Raw genomic sequence first — 19,272 nt, forward strand, 5'->3', positions numbered from 1 at the left:
GATGGGGGTTATGACTTGCCTAGGTTCACACAGCTAGGGCACGTGGTCATTTTTTAAACTTAAAAAGTGCCCTCACAAAGGGTTGACCTGTCTTCTTTGAAACTCCTACGCGTCCCTTTCTTGGCTCCGCCCCTAAGCCAGGACACCTGCGCAGTTCTCAAATCTTCCTCCATTCTCTTACTTGGGAGCATGGGGAGCGGCGCAGGCGCAGGAGCAGGAGCAATGGGCCTATCAACGGCCATTTGCTGAAATCAGTTGTTCCTGTAGCTTTTGCTACTTTCCCTCCGTTTGCTCCCCAGAGCAGGCAGTCATGCGGTGTTTTTTGGGGGCCCTCTACGCTAGCAGAAGAGTGGGCCCTGGGGGTGTCGCTCTCACCAGTCCAGGCACAGCCCTGAGCCCCCGAAGGATGGAATGCCCCTCAATGAGGGTCGCCTGGCCCCTGGCCCCCGTGAGTTGGGAGAAGGAATGAGCCTTTCAGAGGGAGGCCTCGGGCCGAGCCCGGTGGAGGGCCCCTGCCCGTACACATGTGCAACAGATGTGTATGGAGAGTGCATGTATGTGTGTCTGTGTGCACACTCAAGTGTATCCTCCCTGAGTCTTCTCAGGCCCTCAGCTTCCTCCCAGGATCCTCTGCAGCCGCGACCTACCCCACTTCGGTTATACTAGTGTTGTGGGGAAAGCGCTGGATTCAGGTTCAGGACCTGGGTTCAAGGCCCAGTGCAGCCCACTTAAGAGTTGCTTACCCTGTGGGTCCACAATATCCTCATTTGTAAAGGGAAGGGGGTTGGACTATTTCATGTAGCCAATAGCGGTCCGCACTGGGAATCAGGAGGACTGGGTCTTGAACACTGCATCTATTACTGTGTGACCTTGAGTCAGACGCTTTTGTTTCCAACTTCCAGTTTTCTTATCTGTAAAATGGAGATAAGAATACTCTATCACCCACCAGTCAAAAATGAGGTAATCTGTGTGAAGCGCTTTGCAAATTTGACATATAATAGAAATGTCAGTTTTTTCTCAGTTTTTTTCTTACCTGATTCTCCTCTCATCATTTCTTCCCTACTTGGTGGGCAGCATTTTGTAGGTATCACAGGATTACAGATTGGGTATTGGAAGGGATCTTGGAGGGGTCATGCCAATCAACCCCTTGGGGTGGGTGGGGAAAGAGCAAAAAAAAAAATGGAATTTGTTAGCTGTGAATTGCCACTTGGAAGCTCCTGGGGAATTCGATGCTTTGTGATGATGATGATGATGATGAAATTATCATACCAGACTGTGTGATATGCTATTTTTTCCACTATTAGGTTTCCAGGGTAGGATCAATCAAGGATCAGCTGATGAAGAATATCCTTGAGAAAGAGACTATTGACCGCAATAAGATCTCTATTGTAGGGGTTGGTTCTGTTGGCATGGCATGTGCCGTCAGTATTGTAATGAAAGTAAGTGATCAGGGGTACCTAGGTAGTTCAGTGGATTGAGAACCAGGCCTGGAGAGGGGAGGTCCTAGGTTCAAATCTGGCCTCAGATACTAACTAGCTGTGTGACCCTGGCCAAGTCACTTAACCCCCATTGCCTATCCTTGACCACTCTTCTACCTTGGAACCAATACATAGTATTGATTCTAAGACAGAAGATAAGGGTTTTAAAAAATTAAAAACAAAAAACATTCTGAGAAGGAATCCACAGGCTTTAACCAAACTGCCAATGGAGGTCCAAAAAAAAAAAGGAATCCACTACAAAACACTATTTCTCAGATTATCATTTATTTAAATACTTTAAATGATGGGAAACTTCCTAAATCCAGAGACCATTTATTTTACCATTGGACAGCATTCATTAGTCCTCCATATACTATCAACTTTATGAGCTAAGCATTTGTGAACAAAGTACTGTGTACTACTACTACTACTAATGTATCTCTTAGATAACTGTTTAGGTGAAAGATCAAAGGATTTGGACTTAGGAGAGTTCAATGAATTTTTTTCTTTTTTTTTTACTTTAACACTTAGTAACTTTGTTATCTTGAACAACTTCTGAGGCCCAGAAAATGGAAATAGTAATGCTTGTTATATTTATACTATACAGAGGGCACCAGAAAATCAAGTAGTGAGTATGAACAAGCAGAAACATATGACAGATAAGGAACTTTCAAAGAATAAATATGAAATATGGGAGAAAATGTATGATTAAAAAAAGGAAATGGGTTGGTCCCATGGTGAGGGCAAGGGATGGACAGCCAAAGTATGTGACTGGTATGAAGGCAAGCAAGACTCCTAACAGATCAAATGGATATGTTAGGGATTTGGATAGGCATGGATAGACTTGTAGGAAACATCTAAATTGATAAGATCACAGAGCCATATGAGTATTAATACTTGCACTGTCTACCTTTGTTATGAGGAATAACTTTCTTTCTTGGAATAACTTGCCTAAACTGATAAATTTGAATTATTTAAAAATTTTCAATGTTACTATTAAGACCAGTGGGTATAGGTGATAGGAAGTGGAATTCTAACACAATACAATGTAAACACTTCCTAACAGAATTGTCCAAAAGTGAATTTGGGTGCTTTGTAAGGTAAGGAGTTCCTTGTTATCAAATGAAGTCTGAGTGACCACTTTTGGGGAATGTTGGGGAGGAGATAACTATTCAGGACATAGGCTGGATTAAATGATTTCTGAGATCCTTTTTTACTTTATATTTTAGTGAAACTTAATTACTTTTTCTCATTGTTTATAAACTGATCTTTTGGAGTAAGAACAAATCTGCATCCATTTTTATAAGGGAGAGAGCCTTTTCCATATTCAAAGGTAGTTGTGTCTTTCCTTAGTTTTCTAATTATCCTTCTTTCCTATTAGCTAAATATAGACTAACAATTCAAGAATTTCCCTTTTACTCTTAAAGAAATGAAGTACTTTTCCCCCTCTTTTTAATGAAACTTTATGTTTTACAGGAGTTGGTTGATGAACTTGCCCTCATAGATGTTGATGGAAACAAAGTAAAGGGAGAGATGATGGATCTTCAACATGGAAGCCAATTCATTAACATGCCTAATATTGTCTCTGGCATAGGTTAACATCATAGATTAATATTATTACATTATTAAGCTCTAAACAAGGAATGTGAGCATTGAATGTGCAGTCTTTTGTCTCATCCAGTATCATTTAGCTAATAGTATGAATTATGAATCAATAGAATGCTTTAGACTAGAGTTTAAAGAGTGGTTATTTTCCACTAGAATATTATAAATCATTTCTGAAATAGCAGAAATTTCCATTTTGAACAAAGTTGGGTGGATGAACACCTGAAACATTTTGGTATGGCTAATGGATGGAATAATTTTTTTGAGATTGGTAAAATGCCATGTGTGATACTTAGAAGACCCAGATATGACTTATTATTGTCATTATTTGTATGGCATCATGGAAAGAGCTGTGAATTTGTAGTCAAAAGGCTTCTTTTGAATCTTGGTTGTGTTCCTTAATACCTTTGTGACAGACCTCTTTAGGCTTCAGTTTCTGCATGTACATAATGAAGGAATTGAACTGAACAATAGCTAAGGTCTTCCAGTGCTAAATTTCATGATCTAGTAATATGTCTCATTTAAAATGTAGGACCAAGTTAAAGCACAAATTCCTATATCTTCACATCTCTCATCCATACTTGTATATGTCCAGTAGCCACACAACTGAAATAATTAAATTTAGCCAATATGAGAAAATTTCACTTTCTAGATCTCCTCAAGAAGTAGAGACACAGATAGAGTTTAAGGCATTTCTAAATAAGGGAGAGAATTCAGCCTTAAAGGTATTATTAGAGTATTCTCTTTCTTAGCGGCAGGGAAGGGGAGGTATGGTAAACCCAGGTAAGGAATTAATTTTTAGGATGAAATACTAAAATTATTTTTAGTTTTGTTCTATTTCTATTCAACATTTTCTTTAGATTTCAAAGTGACTGCAAACTCGAAGCTGGTTATTGTCACGGCTGGTGCTCGCCAGAAAGAGGGAGAAGATCGACTTGATCTGGTTTATCGAAATGTGGAAATTTTTAAGTTATTCATTCCAGAGATTATCCAGTACAGTCCCAACTGCATAATTCTTGTTGTTACCAACCCAGGTCAGATTTGTTTGAATTGTTGATTGAAGCCCTTTTTCAACACTACCCTTACTAAAGAAAGATAATTTGGGGGGCAGCTGGGTAACTCAGTGGACTGAGAGCCCTAGGTTCAAATCTAGCTGTGTGATTCTGGGCAAGTCACTTAACTAACCCCCATTGCCTAGCCCTTACCACTCTTCTGCCTTGGAACCAATACATAGTATTGATTCTAAAGTGGAAGGTAAGGATTTTGAAAAAAAAGATAATTTGAACTTTGTGTAAACTAAAATTAGGTATATCCAACTTAATTGTTTTCTAATTTTGTGATATGTGACTGGAAATGGATGGACACTGGAACTATGATTTTATAAGTAGAGGGAACTCTCTTTTGAGGAGATTTCCTCTGATAATATAAGCTGAGACCTTTCCTAAAGCATTGAGAATTTAAGGGTCTTGCCCAGGGTCACACAATCAACATGTATCAAATGTGGGAATTGAACTCAGACTTTCTTGGCTTAGAGTCTGGCTTTCCATCCACCTTGCTGAACTTTTTCTCTCAAAATAAAGGTCCTACTAGAACTTAAATGAATGAATGAATGAAAAAACGTTTTAAGCATTTAGTTAAGCAAAGCCCTGTGCTTAGTGCTGAGGGTACAAATATAGAAGAATGGAGACAGGGTCTACTCTCAAGGTATTTGTTTCTAATAGATGAGATAACTCATAGAGGAAATTGCAGCTAGAAGTTTGATGGAAAGGCACAGAGTCTTCAGGATGCAGTGGCAAAACATCTTCTTTAATGTCATTTCCCCTAATAAAATCATACCTGTTTCTAATTTTAAACTATTAAATAGTACTGAGGACTTTGATGTTGATTTTTTTTTCTGAGACTTCATGTAACCAGTAACTCTGGTTACTGAGGAAGCCAAGACCTTAGATCTTACCTAAGCAATTGATGGATCTCCTCTCTAAAGAGGTTATTTCTTGGGTTGAGGGCTGTAGAGACTAAACTGAAAGCAGGAACTCACGGGCACTAACATTCTCAGGGCTTTGGGGCTTACCTGGCTTTCATGGTAGTTGGTGATTGGGTGTCATTGGTGTTGGCATGAATGGATCCCGTTTACTAGATAGACACTGGAACCAACCAAGCCACAGAGCTAAAGAAATAGAAGCATGTTATAATTTGTTGTATTCAAATGCGCATGAAATGACTGAAAGGAACCTTTTTTTGTGTGTGGAACCAGTACAATATGAAGTGTGATTACAAAGTCAATTCATTTCTATTTAATTCAGTTTGATAACATCAGATATCACTATGTATAAGATACTATGCTGGGCATTTGGAATGCAGAGATAGCTGCAATATACCTAGATTCTCTAGGAACTTCTTATTGAATGATTAAGCTTAACACTTCTCATTGTATGTATAGGGAAGAGCATTGTTTTTGGAGACTGAGGACCTGGTTTACAGTACTTGTGGTGACATCAGACAAGCCACTGAACTTTTTAAGGCCCTATTTTTCTCATCTTTAAAATGGAAATTTGAATAGAAGATCCTTCCAGACCTGGAACCTTAGATAGATTAACCGGTTCAAACAGAGACAGAAGATAAGGGCAAGAAAGGGCCAGGAACAGTGACATAAGGAATATGAAGAGATGAGATCATTTTCAGCTGGAGAGATCAGATTAGAAAAGTTCTCAGAAGAGCAGGCATCTTATGTCATATGAAGTAAAAGGGATTTTGGAGGCCATGTAGTACAATACCCTCCTTTCTTTTCCTCCCACATCCATGGAGAAAGCCAGAAATACAATACCTATTATACATATGAAGTCAATGCAAAACAGTTCTGTGTTAGCCATGTTCCAAGAAAAAATAAAACAAAAAAGAAAGGGGAAAAATGTGCTTAAATCTATACCACGAGTCCATTAGTTCTCTGTTTAGAGTTGGATAGCATTTTTCATCATGAGTCCTTTGGAATTGTGGCGGAGGAACAGTGTATTGATCAGTTATTATCTTTTACAATTTATTTATTTTTTAAACCCTTACCTTCCATCTAATCCAGTGGTTCTCAACCTTTCTAATGCCATGACCCCACAATACAGTTCCTCCTGTTGCAGTGACCCCAAACCAAAAAATTATTTTGGTGACTACTTCAAAACTGTAATTTTGCTACAGTTATGATTCGGAATGTAAATATAAGCATTGTGTATTCTCATTGCTACAAATCAAACATAATTTAAACATAGTGATTAATCACAAAAACAATATTTAATTATATGTTGAGAAATATTAATCTAGCAGGAGGCAGCCTGAGCGCTGGGGTGGGAAGTAAGTCTTGCCTGGGGAGGGGGTCTGCAGACGCTGCCTTCTTCCTGTCATCTCCCTCCATCTTGAGCTGAGGCTTCACTTTGCTGGGGTTACTCAGCTCCGTTATCCCGTCCAGGAGTTATCCGCTCCAGGACTCATTCTTAATTCCTCCGGAGCCAGCTCCCAGGTGCTCTCTCTGGGTCTCTGTTTGAGTCCGGTCTCCAGGCAACAGGGTAAGTCCATCACCCCTCATAGGGGGAGGGCTGCTGATAGGTAACTAATATTAGTACAATGTGCAGGCAGCAGGGTCCCGGTTCTTTCCGAGATCTTGCTGTAAAGTAGCGTGATTTCTCAGCGGCTAAAGCTATCGGAAATATGTATTTTCCGATAGCTTTAGGTGACCCCTGTGTTTTGGTCATTCGACCCCCACCAGGGTCGTGACCCACAGGTTGAGAACTGCTGATCTAATCAATACTGTGTATTGGTTCTAAGGCAGAAGAGCGGTAAGAGCTAGGTAATGGGGGTCAAGTAACTTGCCTCAGGTTCACAAAGTTAATGTCTGAAGCCAAATTGAACTCATGAAGATGTTTTCCAGACTCTAAACCCAGCACTCTATCCACTGTGCTTCAATTTCTCATCTGTAAAATGAGCTGAAGAAGAAAATGGCAAATCACCCTAGTATCTGCCAAGCAAACCCCAAATGGGGTCACAAAGAGTTGAACTTGATTGAGAAAGGACTGACGGAACTGAAACTGAATACATGAAGAAAATAAGGTTGAAAAAGATCAAGTAACAGAATTACTGAATGAGTCTCAGACTAGGAGGAGATTAAGAAGTCATTTTATTTAACCTATATCTGAACAAAAGTACTTTCTAGGATAATAATAGATTACATTGATAGAGAATGACACTTACCAAGTGAGTCAAAAGCCTCTGCTTGAAGCTTTCTTGTGAGGGGAGGTGAAGTAATTTCTAAGGCAATCCATTCTACTTTTGGATAGTTTTATCTATTTTTATTTTATTTTTAAAAGTATTTTATTTTTTCAAGTTACATGTAAAAACAATTTTTAAACTTTTTTTAAAAATTAATTTATTCATTTTTTGGTTACAATAATCACTTTATTTCCCTCCCTCCCCTCCACCCACCCTTTCCGCAGCTGACATGCAATTTCAATGGGTATTACTTGTGTCCTTGATCAGAACCTATTTCCATTTTGTTGTTTGCACTAGGATGCTCATTTAGAGTCTACATCCCCAACCATATCCCTTCGACCCATGTATTCAAGCAGTTGTTTTTCTTTGGTGTTTTTACTCCCACAGTGTTTCCTCTGAATGTGGATAGTGGTTTTTCTTGTAGATTCCTCCAAGTTGTTCAGGATCACTGCATTGCTACTAATGGAGAAGTCCATTACATTCAATTGTACCACAGTGTATCACTCTCTGTGTACAATGTTCTCCGGGTTCTGCTCTCACTCTGCATCAATTCCTGGAGGTTGTTCCAGTCCCTATGGAATTCCTCCACTTTATTATTCCTTTGAGCACAATAGTATTCCATCACTAACATAAAAACAATTTTTAACGTTCATTAAAAACATTTTTTGTTCCAAATTCTCTCTCTTTCTCTGTTCCTTTTCCTGAGACAATAAGCAAGTTGATATAGGCTATATATTTGCAGACAAAACATTTTTATATTTTGTTGTGAAAGAAAATGATACCCCAAAATAATAAAATGAAAATAGTATGCTTCAATCTGCATTCCAACTCCATCAGTTCTTTCTTTGGGGATGGATAGCATTTTTCATCCTGAGTCTTTTAATACTGGCTTTGATTAATTATTGCATTGCTAAGAATAGTTAACTTATTTACAGTTGATCATTGTACAGTATTGCTATGAACTCTGTACAGTGTTCTCCTGGTTCTGCTCCTTTTCATTCTGTATCAGTTTATGTAAGTCCAGGTTTTTCTGAAATCATTCTGTTTGTCATTTCTTTTATTTTTGTCCAAATATGCTTTTTTATCTCTCTCGCTTTTTTTATTTGTTTGGGATACAGACCTAGTAGCTGTAAAAATAGGATTAACTTCCCCCTGCCTACTTTTAAATTTAATCAACAAAAAAGCAAGACATCCCTATTTAATATTTAAGTAGGGGAAGTCCACAAACCACTTACTAAAGTGCTTTATACCTCCAGAAGTGACTGGCTGCTCCCTGGGCAGTGCTAAGCAAATTTAAAGATTGCAATTGTTCCCAGTAAAATGGAGGAAGGGACAGGAAGTGATGAGGAAAAAGCACTATAAAAACTCTGTATTTCCTCTCAAAATGGACTTTTTCTCTTTGGGACTTGGCCTTGGAGGAGCTCCAGCTTGGAACCTTGGCTTGAACTAGGATTCTGACTCTTGGACTGCTTCTGGTAACACTGCTCTTTGGAGCCACTGCTTGGGTGAGTGAAAAAGCCAACTCTCTTCCTGGCTTCTGGAGAGATTAGTTTCCAGAGAGGCCTCCCTGCCTTGGAGGAGGCCTTGTGGGTGAAATCTTTGCTTTATTCACCACTGAATCCTCTGTCTGAGTCCTCTGGTGGAGGGTTAATGAGCCCTACCTGGTTTGAGCTGGGCCAGAGCAATTACCTAGTGTCATAGGACAGATATCTCTCCCTTCTTACTTGTTTCTCTCCTTTCACTCTTTACACCCTTTTGTAAATAAACTGGTAAAAAGTCGTTTTGACTTGAGTTATAAATCGGGGACCATATTTCTCTTATATTTAGTTCAACCATAAATTTAAGCGCTACATAACAGTATTCCTGTGGCAAAGTGTATACACATTATAGCCCTTTGGGCATAGTTTAAATTGCTTTCCAGAATGATTGAACCACTTCACAACTGGTTATTTTTTGGCAAGACTTAGATTGGGCTACAAATTGGAACTGAAACTACCTTGGGTCTGAGCCACACAGCAGATGCTTTCTTCTTGCCTGGTTCATTTCTTTATACACAGTGTAGGCCTTGCATTGGCTCTTTAACCTGGACTACTACTATTCTTACACATAAATCCCCCACCTCAACTGCCCTAGACCTAGAGCTGGATGCTGAGCAAATGACATAGCTGCTATGTGGCACTTTTCCTGCATCCATCCAGCACAGGTTTAGGTCCCTTTCTGCTCAATCTTCCCATAGATTCCAGTGTCTACAGATCTCTCTTATCTCCTTATGCTGACCTGGGCTGAAAAAAAAAGACTTGCTGATTCCCCTCTTCCCCCCAATCAATACTCAATCTTGTCTGTTTTATAGACCTGGAAGATTTTTTTTGGGGGGGGGAGAGGTAGGGGAAAAAGGGGAATGAATAATTAACAGGAAAGCCCAATGTATTTCTTCTTGCTACTCTGCTACTCCTATCTTTACTTTGAAAACTAAACTCAAAATATTGCTTTCTTAATGAAGCATTTCTTTATAATTATTTTATTCTGAACCTAAACATCAAAAACAAACAAACAAACAAACATTTCCATACTCTCAGCAGAACACAGAATGGGGATTTTATATGAAGCCTTAATTCTGTATTTCATACCACTTGCTTTAAAAAAAAATGTGCAATAAATTCTAAATATTACATTCAAAACTGTCCTGCTGATGTTGCCTAACAATTTATTGATAAAAATGAAAAAGATCATTTATAAACTTCCTTGTTTCAAAGAAAGTAATGATTTTTCATACATGTAAATCATGTGAATTAAAATGTCATTTTTTACCACTCAAAACCCACCCTCTTACCCCCAAGACTGTCCTACTTATCTGTGCTACCTTCTTAACTTTCTGTTTCCTTCTGTGTATTTTTAAAAAGGTTACAATGGCCCTATTTTTTGTCATAAAAAAACACTGTATTCTCTGAATGACTTCCCTTCTCAATAAAAAAAGAAGAGGAAAAAAAAACCCTCTTAACAAATATGATATTCCCAAGCAAAATGATTTCCTAGTACTGGAATCCTCCTTCCCTTATCTCCCAGTAAGCCAATAAATTGTCCCTCCTTTCCTATACCCTCTAAAGTATATATAAGACCCCAAGTTCTTCAGTTCGTTGGAAAATCCCCTTTCCTGGAGGCATTGTTCTCAAGTCCCAGAGCTTATCTCTATGTAGTATTTTGTGCATGGCTAGTGGTGGCCCTTAGAGAATTGTCTTCCTTATCCTGATTGAAGACTTTTTCTTTCTAACTTCTTTGGTAGTTCTCTGTTTTTCAAGGATGACATAGGTCAGTTGGTTTTAGAAAAAAATATGGCAAGACACATTTGAATTGATGCCAAGTAAAGAGAGCAGAACTAGGATATCACTGTGCACAGTAATAGCAGTGTCATAATGATGAGCAAGGTGAACAAGTTGGCTACTCAAATCAATCCAATTATTGAAGACAATTCCAAAGGACACATAAAAAAAAAATTATCCACCTTCAGAGAACTAATGAACTCTGAGTATAATACATATGTTTTGCATGATTTCAAAGTATAATTGATATCATTTTCCTTGGCTTCATAGGAGGTCAAAGGATATAAATAGGCAATTTTTCAATAATCATAGCTCTCTCTACTTAATGTGAAAAAAAATGCTCAAAATTGCTATTGATTAGAGAAATTGGACAAAATAACCCTTAATAATTGCTTTTATTTCTTCCTTTTTCATTAGTTGTGAATTCACATTTTTTTATTTTTTATATTAGTAATTTGGTTTTTTTTTTCTTAATCAAATTAGCTCGTAGCTCATCTACTAAAAAAAAAAAATACCCAGGGGGCAGAATTGTGGCTCAGTGCATTGAGAGCCAGTCCTAGAGCTGGGAGGTTCTGGGTTCAAATATGACCTCAGACACTTCCTAGCTCTGTGACCCTGGGCAGGTCACTTAACTCCCATTGTCTAGCCCTTACCACTCTTCTGCCTTGGAACCAATACACAATGTTGATTCTAAGATGGAAGGTAAGGATTTTAAAAAAAACAACAACAATAATAAAAACCTCAACTTCTAGTTTTGTTTATTTAATTTTTAAACCTTCAAATATTGTTCATTTCTAGTTTGATTTTCTATTTTGGTGTTTAATTGGAGATTTAAAATTTGTTGAATTTCTAGTTTTGTCTTTTTTTTAGTTGCATGACCAATTTGCTGAGCTGCTTTTCCTCCTTTGATGAAAGAGATTAGGGTTTAGATAGTTTCCTGATTACTGCTTTGCCTGAATCCCACAAATTTTGATAATGTTGTCTTACTATTGCCATTTTCTTTAATGAAGTTATTGATTATTTCAATAATTTGTTTTTTGATCCACCCATTCTTTAGGATTAAATTAGTTTTAAATTAATTTTTAATATTTGTTTCAAAGGCTTTTTATTCAATACACTTTTATAGTTTTTACTCTTTCTTCCTATAACTCATTTTACTTTTCTTTTAAGAATTTAGATGCTTTGCCATTGGTACATATATGTTTAATATGATATTCATGTGTCTGGTACTTTTGAGCAATATGTAATTTCCCTGCTTCTCTTTTAATTGTATCTGGTTGTGCTTTTTCTTTGTGATATCATGATTGTTAATCCTTGCTTTTTTATGTTAGCTGTAGTGTAATAGATTCTGTTTCAACCCTTTATTTTAACTCTGTGTTTATTTTTTGGATTCAGGTGTGTTTATTGTAAACACCATATTGGATTTTGTTTTTTAATTCATTCTGCTATTCTCTCATCACATTCATTTTCACAGTTAGGATTGTAAACTGTATGTTTCTCTCCATCCTATTCTCTTATACAGATCTTTTTCGCCCCCTCCCCTTGCCTCTCCCCGTTTAAAGAGTGTTTGCTCATGACTAATGCCTCCTTTAATTTACTATTCTTATTTTTTCCTTTTCCTTTAACCCCTTTCCTTCTAATTTGCCTGTTGAGTAAGATATATTTCTATTCCCAACTGTGTGTAGGTATTCTTCTCTCCTTTAATGACTTCCAATGACAGAAAGGTTCAGTTGTTATCTACTCTTTTCTCCTCCCTCTACTGTACCCTCCTGTAGTATAAATTCCTTTTTTGTACACTCCATTTATGTGAGAGAATTTTCTCCATTCCTCTCCTTTCCCATTACATTCCCTCACTTTCTCAGTATATTTCTCTTCTCCACCTCCTCCATTTATCTTTTGAGATCATCCAAACTCAACAGAATCACACACATGCCCTCTATCTAATTATACGCCCTCTATGATCCCTGTGAATGCTTAAAGTGCTGAGTTCATTCTACATGTATAATCTCCCCATATAAGATTAGATTATAAACTATTTAATATTGTGCGATCCTTTGTAATTTCTCATGCATGTTTGCCTTTTAATGTTTCTCTTGACTCCTGTACTTATATGTAAGATTTTCTGCTTACTTATGGTCTTTTCATCAAGAACAGAAGGTTCATTTTTCCCTTACAAGATTATATTCCGTTTTGCTCATGGGTTGTAAGTCCATATCCTTTGCCTTTTGGAGTAACATATTCAAAGTTATCTGCTTTTTTATAGTGGTGGTTGTTAAATTGTGTGCTAATGACTGGTTCCATGGCACTTAAATTCTTTCTAGTTGCTTGCATTATTTTTCATTTTACCTGAGAGCTCTAGATTTTGGCTACAGTATTCCTGGGAATTTTATTTTGACGTTTCTTTGAGGAGATGGTTGGTATATTCAATTTCTACTTTGCTCTTTGTTTTTAAGAGATCTAGATAGTTTTCTTTTTTGATTTCTTGACACATCTCTAATTTCTTATTTTGTTCATGGTTTTCAGATAGTTCAATGATTATTAAATTCTCATCTATTTTCTAGATTTGTTGTTTTTCTTATAAGGCATTTCACATACAGCAATTTACCCGCAATTACTGCATGAAAAGGAATAACTAAAGGGATTATGATCTTTGAGGAGGAGAACTGAAACTGGAGAGAGGGAGTTTAGAGAAACTGAATCAGACACACACACAGATCAGATACTGTACAGGAAGGATGCATCTTCCATTTAACTTCCTTTGTAGGGCACACAATGAAGGAAGATAAAAATTAACCAAGAATGCATGAATAAAGAATCAGGAGTGAGGTGAGAAGGAAGGAAAAGAATAAAGAAAGAAGATCTTTAGAGGCACACTGGATCTCCATAACAGGAGTGATCCATGTGGCCAGCAAGCAGGTTAGAGAGAGAGAGAGAGAAAAGGGAAAGAGAGAGGAAGATGGCATCCTTCCTCCGTATTTATTGAGATAATGATGTCAGAGGTAGATAATGCATATAGTAGATTTACATTGGCTTGACAAATTAATGACGTACAAGCTAGAGGCATGGTAAGTTTAGCCCGCTCTTTTCAAACTCCCAGAACAAAGGCTACATGGCCTGCTCATAAATCTTCCTGGAATCCTACGTCACATTTTCTTCAATTTTTTTCAGTCTTGTGACTTTGTTTTCCTTTTTCCTTGATGTCCCTCCCATGGAATCATTTGACCAATTCTAATTTTCAAGCAGGTATTTTCTTCAATAAGGTTTTGTATTTCTTTTTCCAAGCTATTAATTCTTAAAATTTTTTTTCATTCTTAGTTCTTTGCCCATTTCTTTCCTCTGCTACTCTCATTTTTTTTAAAGCTCTTACCTTCTGTCTTAGAACAATGACTAAGTGTTGCTTCCAGACTAGAAGAGCAGTAAGCTAAGCAGTGGGAATCAAGTGACCTGCCCAGGATCACTGACATAGTTCAGAAGTGTCTGAGCCTAGATTTGAACCCAGAACTTCTCATCTCTAGGCCTGGCTATGTATTGTGCTATCTAGCTTTTCATTTGGTTTTAACATCATTTTTAAGCTCCTTATTTAATTCATTTTAAGTTTTTCTAGAAATTCTTGTTGAACTTTTTTCTAAGCTACATTTTTCTTTGAGGCTTTTCTCATAGATTTTTCAATTCATTCTTTCCTGTGTGTCTCTAGAGCTTCCTATCACTATAATAGTTATTTATAGTTTAGTTCTTTTTTTTTGTTTGCTCATTCTTCTAGCCTACTTCTTGACTGTCGAATTTGTTAGTATTGTTCTCTATATACTTCTGGAGGTGGGGAGTGGTGTCTGGCATGAGCTTCTGTTCTCTTATGTCTTTCTGATGATTTCGCAGCTCTGATTGTGTGTCTATAAGCTTTCAGTGCTCCCATGGTGGTGAGTTAAATAGTATGAATATTATTATTCTATTTTTATAGATGAGAAAACTAGGGCTCAGAGTGGTTTAAATGGCTTGCTCCAGGTCTTATAGAGCTCTTAAATATCAGAGGCAAATTTTCCACCCCAGATCTTTCTGAATATGCCAGGCTGCCTACCAGTCACATTAACAATCTTAAAATAATATTTAAATGAATTTTGAGTAACAATGTTTTAAAACAGATAAAGGGTGAATTTCATCATTGGTAAAACTGAAGGCGTTGTTCTAGACCTTCCAGTTCTAAATCTATGATAACATGACTTCTCCTTACTTCGTCAATTCTAAATAATGCCATGGCCAAAACTCTTGGTGAAAATGTTTAAAAAGTTTGTTCTATTCAGTTATTTAAATATTCCTACAAATCTAGTTTGTTTTTGTTCAGTTGTGTCTGACTCTTTGTGACCTTGCTTGAGGTTTTCTTGGCAAAGATACTGGAGTGGTTTTCTCCAGTTCATTTTACAAATGAGGAAATAGAGGCAAATAGGGTTAAGTAACTTGCCCAGGGTCACACAGCTAGTAAGTATCTGAGGCCTGAAGAAGAGTCTTTCTGACTGTAGGCCTAGTGCCTATGTACTGTACCACCTAGCTGCCGAAAATCTAGTTTAGGAAGAGCCATAACCAGGGTGAGGCAACTGGGGCTCTCCCCAAGGTGCTGAAATTTAGAGAGCAATGATAGTAGTTATTTTCCTTTGGTTGGTTGAAGCAACTGAGTTTAGCACCTAGTTAGTAAGAATAATTATTTAAATTATTCTTGGATTCTTCCCTTCTTTCCCCTCCTTTCCATTCTCTACATTCCAGGTAAGCTCATGCCAGTTTATTTCATTCTGGTCTCTCTCCATTTTGTTCTGTATGAGGGTCTCCTATCTCCTTACCATGGGAACTGCCCTGAGTCACTCCCTCTAAGAAAATTGTCTCCATTGATTCAAGGGTGTCTTTCCAACTGTTTGCCTCAGATGCATTATGTAATGTTTATTTTAGCCTGTAAAATTGCTATGTATGATTCTGAGTGTATACTATTTAATTTAGCAAACCTTCTTTATATACATGTCAAGGTAAAACTCAATTCAACCTCATTCAAGTTATCACAAATTATAAAATTATTGAGTTTTATTTCCATATACGTTACCAAAATAAATTTTGAGATTTGGTTTAACAAAGTAAGACTTTATTTACCTTAAGAAATCAAAATTGTCCATTCTAAAAGCTCTTAATTTGTGGTTCACTTTCTTTAACAAGACTGAATGGGCTTAATAGTAACTGTTAACAAATGCCTCCCTGGCCTTTTTAAAATTTCTTTGTGGAAAATCTTATTGTATAGCCAGGCTTGAGGGGATATCATGTGCTAATTACATCTGTCATTTTTGGAGATTTAATTTCTCATAAATGAGAAACACTTGTGGTTGAATATAGACCCATTCATCTCTCTTTAATATAAGTGCTTTATTAATCTCAGTTTAGAGAAGCAAAAAAAGTAACAGTTAAAGGTAGTACCACTTTCTTCAGAGGGCCTTTCCTGTTGCTGGTATATTTTCATGCAAGGTTACCTTGGATCTGCTTTGTTATAGCTTGATTATGTACCGATAGGTATATATATACCATCTCCCTTGTTAGATCATAAGCTCCATGAAGGCAAGGTCTTGTTTTACTTTTATCTTTGTGCCCCCAGCACTAAGCCCATTGTCTGGCACATAGTGAGCACTTAAATTCTTATTTCTTGCTTGCTTGATAACTTTTTCAAGCTTGAATTTTTTTCTTCTCAGTGGATATTATGTCTTATGTTGCCTGGAAGCTAAGTGGTTTTAGCTCATACCGTGTCTTTGGAAGTGGCTGCTCTCTGGACACTTCTCGTTTTTGTTTCTTCATTGGGGAGAGGCTGGGTATCAATACCCGTAGTTGTCATGGGTGGATCCTTGGAGAGCATGGCGACAGTTCTGGTAAGTCTAATGCACTATCTTTATGGGTTTTGTGAAATTAATTTTGACAAAGAATTGATCTAAATCAGATCTCATCATAAATAAGCTAAATCAACAATTCTCTGAAGAAATTTTTAAATTTTGAGAAAGGTGAGGCTTGGATACCTTGAGTATATCTAAGTAGGGCTAAGAATGTATATTGTGTTTGTTTTATTTTAAACCACTAGTCAAAGTAATAGTGTATAAGTTATATTTAATATGAACTGTGGTTCCCAGAGATCAGCAGTTCAAGTTAGGCAAAGCCAAAGGATCAATTTTTGATCAGAGACATACATAGAAAATTAATGGGAAGGTAGCTTAGTGATAATTCCACAGGCATTGAAAACCTATGGGGTCCAGAGCCTAATCAGGCATGGAGTGGGAGTGGGGTATAAAGTAAGACTTAGAAATAAAGGAAGATTGGGTAATATCTTTTACCAAATTGACAGTGAATTATGTTTTCCTAGTCTCTTCAACTAGAATCCAGAAAAAAGTCCCTGGACAAAAGAACCCACGGGATGTGCCCTGACTTACAAGTCCTGGCTTTAGAAAAGTATATGAAGGAAAAAGAGGATAAAAGTAATTTATGGTTGTGGCTTGAAAATAACCAGATCTTATTGCTAGCAACTCAAAAGAATTATATGCTATTTTCCAATGACTTTCAGCAATCCTAGCGTAAGTTCTCAGGAGGAAGAGATAGTACTGTACTATTAGCACTCAGAACTGTTAAAACAATTATTACAGTATTTGAGAAGGAGTAACTAATCTGATATTAGGAATAAGTATATTCTTTTCTTTCAGTGCCTATTTGGAATGGGGTGAATATTGCTGGGTTTCCTCTGAAGATTTTGAATCCAGACATTGGAACCAGTAAAGACCAGGAGCAGTGGGAAACTATTCATAAAGCTGTGGTTGCCAGGTCAGGTTCTTTACTTGAGCAGTTGTCTTTTCAAAATGAATTCTGCTTCCAACAGCATATATATAGTTTCTCGTGTCTTCAAAGTTCAGAAGCTGGAGACAAGATCACTTTTCTTAGTGAGGTGGGCATTAAAACTGTTACTGAAGTAAAGAAAATGAATGTAACCAACCCCAGTAAAGAATTTCTAGGACAAATTCTCAGATAATGATTTCACTTTCATGACATTTTTGTAAGATAATTTGTTACTGTGGACAAGGTTAAAATGACTTGAGGCCTAGTTAAGGAGAAGCTCAGGTGCAAGGATATGAAGTCTGATCACATATCTGGAGGTTTAAGGCAATCTGTAGTGGTTGTTTTTTGATCCCTTCATAACCCTTCATTGGTAGGAGATAGAGCAGCAAGCTAGAATTGGTTACAAGATATTGAGTACTTAAGATCAAGTTTTGCCTGAAAAAGGGGGGGGAAGAGGAGAAAACAATAAAGAGCAAGAAGAATTATAGCTGTTGCTTCTAGGTAATGGAGAATTGACCTCCTCCAATGGGCAAAGACTATTTGCACAATGTGTAGAACTCATAGGGATGGATGCAAAAGACACCTCTTCTTATGTTATGGAAAAAACGTAGCGAGAAACTTGAGGGTGGGATAAAGGGATAAAGAGGCCAGTGCCTTCATACATCATAGGGAATGAGGGGCTCTGTAGAAAACTTATACACCATTTTTTATACTTTTATTTTGGGGCTTCTGTTTGGATTTCTGCTTAGACACATGGACTTCTGTTTTTGTTTCTTCTTCTTCCTCAGTTGTTGCTGTTAAGGGCTAAATAGCAGGCTTGGACCTACTAGTTAGTCATGGCCATGACTGATGCGGAGGCAACTGGGACAGTCTTGAACTTGATATTCAAATATCATCATGGGCTCTCTTGGGTTTATTAGCTATGGTCATTTTGGTATATGTTCCTGCTCAGTTGTAGTTAGTGGGCTTTAATAAAACTTTTGTATAATAATAGTTGTTTTAAAAAAGAATAATAATAGTAGTTATTTTTTAAAGCTGACTGCATGGAAACTTGATTTATTTATTTATTATTGCTTCCAATTTCAGTGCTTATGAAGTGATCAAGATGAAGGGCTATACCTCCTGGGCTATTGGCTTGTGTGTGGCAGACCTGACTCTCAGTATTATGAGAAATATTAAGAAGGTACATCCAGTTTCTACCTTGATTAAGGTAAAACATCATATTTGATTCTTTTAATGAACTTTTAGTGTACATTTGGTGTATATTTCCATGTGGGCAAATTTAGACTGTTAGGGGCAAATATAGTTAATCTTTTGGGATCAGTGTTATAAAGCAAATACCATATTATCCCTTCAAAATGTTTGTTGATGTTGTCAGAGACAAATTTTTGTTTGGCTGGACCTTGAACCATAGATCCTCAGAAAGATAGGGCTGGAAGGGATAACAGTGATCATCTAGCACAAACTCAGTCTTTGATAGATGTGGCAAAGCCAGGTCTCCTATATTCTTTTTTTTCTAACACTTACTCTCTGTATTAGTATCAATACTAAGTATTGGCTCCAAGGGAGAAGAGCAGTAAGGGCTAGGCAATTAGGGTTAAGTGATTTGCCCAGGGTCACACAGCAAGGAAGTGTCTGAGACCAGATTTGAACCCAAGACCTCCTGACTTTAGGCCTGGCTCTCTATACAGTGAGCTACCTAGCTGCTCCTTCCTATATTTTTTATGTGATTTCTGAATGACACAAGAGCACAGTCCATAGATAATATTTCTTTCCATAGTAAA

At 37.2% G+C, this 19,272-nt stretch overlaps 1 protein-coding gene across 1 annotated transcript in view; it reads left to right on the plus strand.

The window, feature by feature from the left end:
* The first annotated feature begins 310 nt into the window (after positions 1-310).
* The window catches only part of LOC100028279 (L-lactate dehydrogenase A chain-like), a 37,781-nt gene continuing 18,819 nt past the window's right edge, over positions 311-19,272 (plus strand). Inside the window, exons 1-7 of the mRNA XM_007497006.3 lie at positions 311-448; positions 1,305-1,439; positions 2,955-3,072; positions 3,944-4,117; positions 16,366-16,539; positions 17,359-17,476; positions 18,575-18,698. Of these exons, the coding sequence (XP_007497068.1) occupies positions 311-448; positions 1,305-1,439; positions 2,955-3,072; positions 3,944-4,117; positions 16,366-16,539; positions 17,359-17,476; positions 18,575-18,698 (981 nt within the window). The remainder of the gene's footprint in view (positions 449-1,304; positions 1,440-2,954; positions 3,073-3,943; positions 4,118-16,365; positions 16,540-17,358; positions 17,477-18,574; positions 18,699-19,272) is intronic.

The sequence above is a fragment of the Monodelphis domestica genome, chromosome 6 (genome assembly GCF_027887165.1).
Source record: "Monodelphis domestica isolate mMonDom1 chromosome 6, mMonDom1.pri, whole genome shotgun sequence".
Lineage (NCBI taxonomy): Eukaryota > Metazoa > Chordata > Mammalia > Didelphimorphia > Didelphidae > Monodelphis > Monodelphis domestica.